General features: G+C 42.4%; 2 protein-coding genes across 2 annotated transcripts in view; both read right to left on the bottom strand.

Annotated features, from left to right (window-relative positions):
• The window catches only part of evlb (Enah/Vasp-like b), a 57,845-nt gene extending 46,965 nt beyond the window's left edge, over nucleotides 1–10,880 (bottom strand). Inside the window, exon 1 of the mRNA XM_085131781.1 lies at nucleotides 10,322–10,880. Coding sequence (XP_084987907.1) covers nucleotides 10,322–10,326 — 5 coding nt within the window. The 5' untranslated portion in view covers nucleotides 10,327–10,880. The remainder of the gene's footprint in view (nucleotides 1–10,321) is intronic.
• LOC146501364 (bromo adjacent homology domain-containing 1 protein) overlaps nucleotides 2,491–11,432 on the bottom strand; it is a 55,130-nt gene continuing 46,188 nt past the window's right edge. Inside the window, exon 6 of the transcript XR_014869154.1 lies at nucleotides 2,491–6,434. The gene's annotated coding sequence lies outside the window, so the exon portion shown is untranslated. The remainder of the gene's footprint in view (nucleotides 6,435–11,432) is intronic.

Raw genomic sequence — 11,432 nt, 5'->3', positions numbered from 1 at the left:
TCGTTTAAAAATTGTTTTAACGTACAGAGCACTAAATTGCCAAGCCCCAGATTATTTAGCCAAGCTTCTCACAAAATACACTACTGCTCGCCGTCTCCGCTCGCGGACTCAGAGTTTGTTGGTTGCTCCCAGAACACGTCTGAAGACGAAAGGGGGCGGAGCCTTTCAGGCTGTGGAACAGTCTACCTCTACAACTACGTTTGGTTGACTCTGTGGAATCCTTTAAAAAACAGTTAAAAACTTTACTGTTTAAACAAGCTTTCTGTTGACCAATGTTTTTTACATTTTTATATTTTTAACTTACATTTAAACTCTATATTGTGTATACTGTACATTTTGTTATTTATCGTACTGTTTATTTTAATCTCTGTGTGCAGCGCTTTGTGACTACCTGTCTATGAAAAGCGCTTAATAAATAAACTTTACTTACTTACTTACTACTACTACTTACCAGCAATAATTCCCAAAAACGAATTAAAACAAGAGAAAAGCCCATCCTGCGTTTTTTCTTTTCAACACAATGGCAGCATTATTTTCTGAAAGAGACTCCCAGTAGCTGAATATGAGACTAACTCACTACAGTGGCTAGTGTCAAATCAATAAAGGGCATTATATCGCAATTGAGTCGCAGCACGCCATCTGCACCATCATTTTTATCTTAAAATCTTACTGTGACTCACTGAGAGCACAGGCAGAGGAAGAGACTGAAGCAAACAGACTCTCTCTTGTTTGGCATTTGTGTGAATCTTTTTCTTTTCTTTGAAATGGCAGCAGTAGATGGCTGAATAGTGACTCCAGTTCAAGTCATTCATTGTTTTCTTTTCTTTGTAAAGCAATCATATTCTGCTTATCAAACATACAGGATGAGGTTGGGTAAAAAAAACAATTTGGTGGAGAGCAAAGAGGAGGAGACAGACGGAGAGAGGGAGCGAGAGAGTCAAATGCCTGGGTGAAAGGGAGGGAGGGAGAGCCAGGATAGCAAGGGTGAAAGTACAACCAGTCAGTACTTACACTGTACAGTCTTGTCATACACCCCCCACCAAACCCCACCCTCATCCTGTTAGGTGGGTGAATGAGTGAGTGAGTGTGTGAGCAAGTGAGTGAGACAGCGAACGATAGAGTGCGATAAAGCCAAGTGTAAGTCCTGGCAACCTGATTTTTAGCATCCAGCAGGAGGGTTGGCCTTCAGTGTGACACATAGCATGACTGTGTGTGTGTGTGTGTGTGTGTGTGAGCATGGATGTGTGTGTGGCACAGAGAGAGGGAGGGAGGGAGGATGGAGAGAGTGTAATTGAGCTTTGCGGTAAAACCGATGACCTAAAGTAAAGCAATGCTGGAGAAAGAACAAAAGGATAAAGAACATACTTTGTTCCACTGTAGATGATCAGTAACCCAAGTGGAATGATAATGATGAAGTATAAACATGTTTCAAATCAAACACTGCAATATGTTTGTTATTAAACTATTCAAGCTTAATAATATCTTTGCTGTGGCACTCCAACTTGTGGTCAGTTGAAATTGTGCTATATCCTGTTTCCTGTTTGACTTTGTTGGTGCTTGAAACACGTCCGAAACATTATCGTGTCCACCTGGCAAAATGACTCACTGGGCATAATTCAAAAAAGCAGAAACCTTCATATTCAGCTCACAGGTGACACTTTAGATCAGGACATCAACAGAAATAAAATAAAAAGAGAGAGAAACCAATGAAATCTCATTAGACCTTTACAAATGGGTTTTTAAAGCATAGATCAATACAAAAGATTAGAGTATTCACAGACTGTATGTAAGAGATATCCAACTATTAGGGCGGTTCGATATAATACTCCTTGTAGCATGATGGTGCATTGTCTTGCATGAAGATGGTTTTGTTGCAGAAGGCACAGTTCTGTTCTTTCTACCATGGAAGAAAGTGGACAGTCAGAAACTCCACATACTTTGCAGAGGTCACTGTCACACCTTCAGGGACCCTAAAGGGGCCGACCAGCTCTCTCCCCGTGATTCCAGCTCAAAACATGACTCCACCACCTCCTTGCTGACGTTGCATTCCTGTTGAGACATGGTGGCCGTCCACCAACCATCCACCACTGCATCCATCTGGACCATCCAGGGTTGCAATGCACTCATCAGCAAACAGGACTGCTTGAAAATTAGTCTTCTTGTAGTTCTGGGCTTGTGAGCATTGGTTAGGGGTGGCCAAATATAAGGTTTATGCACAACTGCAAGTCTCTGGAGGATCCTACACCTTGAGGTTCGCAGGGCTCCAGAGGCACCAGCAGCTTCCAATATCTGTTTGCTGCTTTGTAATGGCCTTTTAGCAGCTGCTCTCTTAATCTGATGTATTTGTCTGGCAGAAACCTTCCTCATTGTGCCTTTACCTGCACGAACCCATGTGTGCTCTGACTCAGCCATAAATCTCTTACATTATGGTGATCACGCTTAAGTTTTCGTGAAATATCTAAGGTTTTCATTACGTGTCCAATGCACGCTTTTCAGCAACAGAGATCATTTTTCCTTCCTATATTGCTTGAAAGTGGTGGTCTGCTTAATAATGTGGAACATCCTTCTTTAGTAGTTTTTCCTTTAATTGGGCTCACCTGGCAAACTAATGATCATATGTGTCCGAGATTGATTTAAATCATCCAAAGAGCCCTGAGACATAATCCAATCCATGGGTTTAATTGAAAAACAACTTATTTAATCTTTATGACACTTAAACACAATTTGCATAATAATTTGGAGCGCGGTGTAAATGTCAATAAAAAGTAAATGAATGATGCAATGTGACTTTGAATGCAAATTTAAAGTATTTTTGTATTTTATTCTCATATCATGTAATGTAAAATGGAAAGATTCAGTAAAACTGCACACTTTTTTACAGCGTGCATGTTTTTTTCCCCATCCAGTCACATTATATCCTGTATAATCCAATCTAATTTCTTGCTTCCGTCATCCCATCAGCACCCACCTGTGTGCAGTCACGCTACTCGACCCGCAGCAAGGTGGAGAAAGAAAAGGGATTAAACGAGTGTGAGCGGTGTGACAGAGAGGACGTTAAACGGCTCTTTGACGTTTCCTGTGCTCTCATCCTCTCAGGCCTGGAGATTGAATCTTTTTTTTTAGCTGCAAACAAATACTCACACGTGCACCAGCAGCGTGCACACGACGTCTGACTCACATGAGCTGCACATTTTAATTTCAATTACACCGCACTCCAATGGGAGATGGCAGAAGAGACACGGAGGGCGGGCGGGGAGTGATTTCCCTCTCATTCACAAAGATCCCACTCTCAAACACACACGCCCATCTGTGCAGATCAGCCTTCCCACTCTGCCTCTTGACGCCTCCGTGTGCATCATTGTGACTCATAAACAGCACTACTGTCACCTAAAATGATAATGTTATTATTCACACTCAGACACATGACCACACACCTGACTCTGGAGGCATCGTAATGTGCAACATCATTCTCCATTTTCAGCTGTGCGTGTCAGACTGCATTTAGACAAATGTGGTTATTGCAGCAGCATTCAGCACAGACATCATTACACAACCTGTTAGCACCAGCATCTCCAACATATGAAGATATACAAGCCACTAAGAGTTCATCCATTTACCCTAACCAAGGAGGCAAAGAAAGCACAACAGCAGCTGAGCTGTGACTAAATGGTGCACTGATAGCAAGCAATAAAAGCATCGTCGCTTGCAGCTTTTAGTAGGAAGTTAACTCTTAATTTACATGCTACAAAATTACATTGCCTTTGTTCGTTTAAAATAACTGATGCCTGAATTGTGGTCTGTGGCCTTTTTCCACTCCTTAAAGTAAAACATTCTTGTATTGCAGAGAGGTGTGTGACACAAAGAACAGAACAAAACTAAATGTGTGTCCCACAGTTTGCATACCAAGACTTACACCAACATTAAACCAAAGCTACAATATTTTCCTGTGCCATGCAATCATTAAAAAGTGGATCATGTTGCATGCAAACATTGCACAGTGAAAAGAAAGTACAAGACACATCCCCCTCAGCCTCCTAGTACAGGGACCTATGGTATAAACTTTGACCTTGAGGTCAAGGTCACTGAGATTCGAAATCGTCGAAGATTTTCAGTCGATGCTCCCATGCTGTGAATTCCAAAATCCTACGTCGCTTCGTTCTCGAGTTATCGCATTCACAAACTCGAGTGTCCACACCGCCTGCCCACCCTGCTGCGTAACAGCAATACCCCATCAGCCTTTTACAGCTCTGCGGATATGCATCCAAGGATTGCGTAACCCTTAAAATGCTATAATATTAAGTATTAAACTTTATATTTGTATTGGAAAAAAATCAATCCACTGACACAATCCAAAAGCAGTTGGTTATATGGTTTTTCCCAACCAGCTTTAGGTTTTGCAATGACTTGTGCAGAAAATAATGCAGGATTGAATTCAATTCCGTTTTATTTATATAGCAACAATTCACAATAAAAGTTACATCAAGACTAAAAGTATGTATGTATGTAGGCTCCAAATAAGACCAACGCACAACCATGCACAATGCAGTGTGGAGCTGGAAAACCTTGAGTCCTCACATGGATCAAAAACTGCTCAGCAGTGCCTCAAGGAACAACATATCGAGATGGTCTCCAAACTCCAATCTGCTTGATTCCATTCAATTCAATTCAATTTTATTTGCACAGCGCCAAATCACATCAACAGTCACCTCAGGGGGCTTTATATTGCAAGGTAGACCCTACAATTGTAATGCATCCAATAGCACACAGAGTCCAAAAGATCCATTGCTAATGTCTCAGTGCCACTATATTTAAATTTATATATATATGATGATGGTTTTTAGACATTATTTTTAGCCATTTTCAGCTATGAATTGCAGCCTTGAACTTTTGTCGACATTACCCGACAGAGGTGCGCATGAGAAGGCAAATGTCCAGTACAGGCTTGGACAGTCATCGAAGCTGACAGGACCCTAGTACGAAGCCCACGTGATGCTCCAGTGTGAGAACAGCACAGGTAACAAGGGAATTCACAACCAGCAGTTTGCACATCACGTGTTCTGCCTCCAGCACGCAGCTAAACCAAACTGAGCATTTCAGGCTGTGAGGGTGCAAATGATGGGAACTGTCTGCTGCTGTATGCTACATGTGAAAACACCTCTGGACAAACTGATTCTTCTGATGTTCTGCTGAGCTCATGCACGAAGAAGGCTTTTAACTTTCTGCTGTTTGGAGTTCAGCACAGCAGCAGCAGTCCTTTCTGCTCATGAGTTTGATGTGAGCTGTGCAACTGAACCAAATGACATCATTTCCAAATGCTGAGGGAAACTGGTTGATAATTATCTATGACCGCTCCAAAGAGTGACCCCTCACATACGCACTGCTTCTTGACCCATGGCTCATATGAAAATATTATTTAAGCAGCTTTAACTAATCAGCGCTTTGTCTTTAATGATTCACACAAGATTATTTTTAAGGGAGCACATGTGTGTTCCTACCGAAGTGTGGGAACATAAGATGACTAAACTTTCAACATGTCTGGAACAAAAGGGGAAAATGCCGCAGTTTTAACACTGGACCAGCAATAAATGTGTCATCAAGAACGCACACCTGTAACAGCTTCAAAGCACACAGCTGTGAGATCTGGGAACAATGGACCGAGGGGGAAATTTGACCTCCACTGGTGTGTATCACTGCCTGGAACAGCGGGGCATAAACCATGACATTTCCATGATTTATTTTAGCTCATACACTCGCTGCACCGACTGTGGGTGTAGAATGGAAATGTGCTTTGTTTTCTCCCAAAAGTAGCTTCTCATTAGGGGTGGGGGAAAAAATCGATACTGTGTAGTATGGTGATATTTTGTTTGCTAATAATGTATCGATACAGGGACAGCAGAAATCGATATTTTGTTACAAAAAAGGTTTTTGTGCTCTGACTTCAGAGCATGTTGATCCTTTTTCTGAGCAAGAATCCTGACATTCCTTCACTGTCCAAATGTGTTTAACTTTTTTTTTGGCAGCAATAAACATGACAGTTTACTTATTTTAATTTAAGACATGTTTTATTTTAATTAAGTTTAAAACTTTTTTATTTAATGTAAAATTATATTTTGTTTTAATTTAATTTCAAATTCTTCAGTTGCTGCATAGTTTTCATAAACTGCATAGTTCAGAATAGCTATAATTGTACCAGATGGTTGCATCAGTTAAGTTGGACTAGACTGTAATACAAACCGTTCAGTTTGTCAACAATCAAACTGAAATGAGAGAAAGACTGAGTGTGACACTTTGATATTAGATATGAATATTGATAAAGTTTATGTACAGAAACTGAATATCGCAAAATATTTTAAAAAATTGCAATAATATCGTATCGTGCGTTAAGTATTGTGATAATATCGTATCGTGGGATGTATGGTGATTCCCACCTCTACCTCTCATACGGTACATTTGCATTACCTTGACATAGGGTTATACTGAGTTCCTCTCTCTGTTTGCCCTTGTCATGCATCAATTCAGCTCACTATTAATGCTAGTATTCATATGGGTCACACGCATACCACCAACTGATCCTGTCAATACACACCAGGCCACGAATCAGATTGATAGGGTCTACACTTCACTTTCAGACCATAATGAAAAACCATCCACTCAAATGGAGGCAGTGGTGATGACGACAGGCTGCAATGGGCAGGCTCAGGTCACAGGCTAGACCGCGCATCAACAGTTTAGTTACTGTATTTGCTCTTTAACGTAGTTAACGGGCACACAAAGCCTACTGGAGACCTTTTTAAAAGGTAATAATAGCTCTGAGTAATGTGTAGTAACATGAAGTGAAGCAAAACAAAAACAGGTCCTTAAAGCTTCTCAGTTACTGAGGCTCGAATGATTAAGACTAGAAAAATAACGGTGATCAGTATAGTCAAATTGGACTTTTCTTGCTATTCATTACAGTATCTCTAAGGCGCCAGCAGAGGGCTTCACATACCTTATCTTTGAAGGAATAACAGTGAAAATCCTAAACTATTCATAGCATTCAGCTGCAGAAAACAAAGCGAAGCAGCAAATCATGCTGAAAAAAACTCTGAGCAACTCAGTCAAGCGCAGTCCCGTTTTAAAGGTTCACAATACGAGTGTTCAGAAAGGAAAGGAAGTGATTTAATAAAAAAAAACAGGTTGCTGCATTTGTGAAGGATAGCAAATGAATCAAAAAGATGGATGGGAGGGTGAAGAAGAAAAAAGAAGAGAAATAACCGACTTCCAGAAGGGGAAACAAGCCAGGAATCAACCCTTTAGCCCACAAGTCCAGAAAACAAGTGCCAAGCGAGGCTTTACTGTCTCCTCCAGAGATCAGCACCTTTTACCTTTCTCCAGCTGGAGACAACTAAAACTAGTGTGGCTAATCATAACAAATGAAGAGCAAATACAGTGGTAAAAGCATTGGATTCCTTCAGTAATCTCTTGTGTTTATAGCCAGGGTTCTCGATGTGCAGGCTGAATTGTGCCAATAGAGCACAGAGGGAGACCAGAGGACCTTTGCCATTTGGTTGTATCTCTTCTGTTCTCACCATCATGCCTTACAGCCAGTGTCGAGAAATCTCACCATTAAAAATGACAGTTACCAACAAAAATATTCTAAACATAACTACTACAACCACTATTAAAATATGCCTGATGTGTGCATGTGCCAACTCCTTAAAACCTGGCTTAAAAAATAGGCGGATACGGGGACTATAATACGAATTCTCCAAAATACTGCAACTATAGAAAAATACTGGATGAAAAACTGCAGCCCGCAGCAGCTCACTGAGATCAATGCTCATTAGATCACAGCACAAAACAACTGTGGGTGTCCTACTGACATTTGCAGCGCAGCAGCACAGAGAAGACACAAACGCGAGCGACTCGGACCTCTCGGTCATGATGAGCAGAAACAACATGCCCGCTCCATCGCGCTTGCAGATTTAAAGCCACGCAGGCATTTAAAGAGAAAGATAAATGAAGTCCACACAGTGATCAGGCGAGACGCAGGAACCACAGCAAACTCTGCTGAAGCAGAGGCTTGTGAACCATAGTCTGTGTTGCCACCTACAGAGCACCTCCACAAAGCACACAATCTGTCCTCTTAAATCACAGCTGTATGTTTAACTGGCTGTTTAAGTGACAGCAGAGTGTTGGGTGAAGCAACATTACACATAGTTTGGACTCGTGCTGGTAAAGTTTGGATAATGTGATCACAGTGTGCACAGCTTTTTTTTGTGTGAAAAACGACAAAAAAGTACGTTTGCCTAGTGTACAGTGCAAACTTTCACAGGAAGCGGTTGATACGTATGTGTTAACAAAATAAAAGCTGTTTTATTATCACAACAGAACAGGAATAATTTATTTACAGCCTCACATTGACCTTGGATCACATGCACACACAGACACACACAGTAATACCTTTATCAGGACACTACACTGAGTTACATTTCATTTCATTGCCTGGAGAGTTACTGACAGCTACTACTGCTTAACACTAATCCTACCCCCTAAACCTGGGTTTAAGTGTGCCATTTCTGCCATATATACACTGGTCCCCAGACTCTGGAACTCTCTCCCTTTGAGCTTGAGATCTGTGGACTCGGTGGTCTCTTTTAAAAAACAGCTAAAAACTTATCTTTTTAAACTTGCTTTTGGTTCATTTTTGTTTTTATGTTTTAGCTTCTGTGAAGCACTTTGTGAGTTTTATCTTGAAAGGTGCTATACAAATAAATTTTACTTACAACGGTGGATGTTCACATGACACAAGCACGCAGTTTCAAAAAGGAAGGTCAGAGTATGTGCAAGTGATTCCTGAGCTAATCAGAGGAAAGCTGGTTCAAAGCAGGGATGTTATACTCATTTTACATCATAGGACACATGATGTTGGAGAGCCAGGCTCCTTCTGTTCCCCATTCCTTATATTTGACATTCCTGGCTTAAAGGGAGGTTGCCCTAAATGCTCCCTGTATCTCTCATGAAATGGACTGAGGTGCCTCACTAGAGTGAAATAAGTATGGATTATTTTAAACCGGAATCAAGAAAAGCCAGACTAGTAGAGCCCAAGAATATGAATGTGGAGCTGTCGAGCAACAACAGGACCCCTTTATTGATTTATACTATGGGGAGGTTTGCAGGGAATAGGTAGTGCTGGCATCCCTCTACATATCAGTTATGTTTCATCCTCTGATTGTCTCACAAGACATACCCTGAAAAAGCTGCTTGCTGTGCTGGAATTAGAGCCTGGGACTAACTACGAGGAACACATGAGTGTATAATTTGGGAGTAGGTCTGGAAGTTGAGGCATCCCAGAGCTCGTATTTCGCTTCACAACGAAATACCCCATATATATATATTCATGCAGTGTAACCTCTGGACGCCTTGCATTTATCAAAGCACACAGGATCAAAAACCAACAACAAGCCACATTTTTTGCGTCCCTAGCAGCGAGGCAGACCGTCACACACCATGAGTAACACCACACTAGCACGCACACTCCGTCACCCACTCTACTTTCTAAGCCAACAGCAATTAGACTCAGCTGATTTTTCCTCCTGTTCACGGTGAACCTGTGCCAAACGCTGCTGCTTCTGCTGCCTCACCCACTTCTGTGAAGCGGCAGCCTCGCAGCTGATTGGAGGGAGGCTGTGACGACAAACCCGGGCCTGCCAGTAACGTTTTACCTGATAGGCACTCACACCGGACCAGTCAACCCAGCGCCCTCATCTCCGAGCCGCGTCTGGATCGCTGTATCGAATGCTCACAGCTGATTGGTTCGCGTGCGGAGAGGTGTGTGCGAGCGTGCACGCTGCGCAGGTTTCACCTTTTTTTTACAGGTGATGTTTAAAAACTGCAATCGCAGCAAGTGTTGTTAATTAAGTGCACCGTAACGCCACACTACTGCACGTGTAGTCTGGTTCCCATGACAAGACCTTTTTTCCCGCCTGTGCAGAGTACCTCCACGTGTAACGTCAGCGAACTGGAGTCGGCTATTTTCTTTTAAATTCTTATTATTTTAAATCAAAGGCTGACCTCAGTGTGCTTCTCTTAAAGGTTCATATTCTGTCGGCCAACAGGTGACCTACCGGTCAATAAAAGCGCGTGCTGCCGTGAATCCCGGGCTGTGATACACCTACTGTGGCCTCTAAATTCAGCTGCATCCCATAAATTGTCCAGATTCCCTGTGAATCAGCCCCACATCCCCTAAACATGTCCCTAAAAAGGAAAACCCACCACCACAACCAGTGCAGAAGTCTGCGCTTTTATGTGCAGGGAAAGACCAACGCATGCTTCTCCTTACCTCATCGTCCCTCTGAATGAAATCAGTGATGCTCCCTGTGAGCTCAGTCCTTCGTCCTCAAGTTCGGCTCTAATAGAAACGATCCAGGTCCAGCAATAGCAGCAGATCTGTATGGTTTTGATAGGAAGAAGAAGAAAACAACTGCGAAGCCTGCAGCGGGCTGGACGTGCAGATGCTGAGGGTGGAAAAGGCGAGAGGGTGTGGAAAAATGCTACACGGATGCCCACAGTTTTCGGGTCTGTCTTAAAAAAAATAATATTAATAGAAAATGATAATAATTAAAAAAAGATCTTCCTCCCTTGTGTTTCAGGCGGCTGCTGGTTCGGTCGGGGCCACTTCAGAGGGCAGCACGCCGCTTTCCTAAGGACGAGAAGCCGGGCGGAGTGGCTGACAGCGGCTTTTGAGGTGCCATCTTTTCCTGCCTCCAACCACTGGGAGGCTGGATGGATGGAGAGGCAAAGAGGAGGGGGTACAGGGAGAGAGAGAGCAGGCTGCTGGAATATTCAAGTGTGGCTGGTTTTGCTGCACGGCAGCGCCCTCATCCCGGCGAGGTTGCAACTGTGCAGCTGATGAGGGCAGGTAGGTAAACTAAACTGTTTTTCTGAGCACATAAAGTTGGACCACATGAATTGTGCGCAATCCTTTTAGAGAAAAATATATTATCAGAGTCGTTTTATTACGCAGTAGACCTGGAAATAGTTTTTACAGTGATTGGAGAGAAACCCACGATTACCACAAATACTTTAAGCCTTTAAGACCCTGGAGAAATAGGCTAGTATTATATTACTGTATGATGTCGATGACTGAGTGTGTGTGTGTGTGTGTGTGTGTGTGTGTGTGTGTGTGTGTGTGTGTGTGTGTGTGTGTGTGTGTGTGTGTGTGTGTGTGTATCTTATTTCAAATTTGTATTTTCTTTCATTGGCTGATGGGACCAACTCATATCATCACTGCATGTAGAAAAATGTCACTGTAACATCTGTAACATCTGTAACATCTGTCTCCTCACACGGAGGACAGACAGACTCGATCAAAGCTCCAGAACTGTGGCTCTGCTTTTCAGGAAAATGGGATCGCTGGGTTGTATGGTACGATTTATGTTCACACTGGTATG

The sequence above is a fragment of the Neolamprologus multifasciatus genome, chromosome 15 (assembly GCF_963576455.1).
Source record: "Neolamprologus multifasciatus chromosome 15, fNeoMul1.2, whole genome shotgun sequence".
Taxonomy (NCBI): domain Eukaryota; kingdom Metazoa; phylum Chordata; class Actinopteri; order Cichliformes; family Cichlidae; genus Neolamprologus; species Neolamprologus multifasciatus.
The sequence above is the reverse complement of the archived record's forward strand: the minus strand, read 5'-3'. Positions and strand labels throughout refer to the sequence as shown.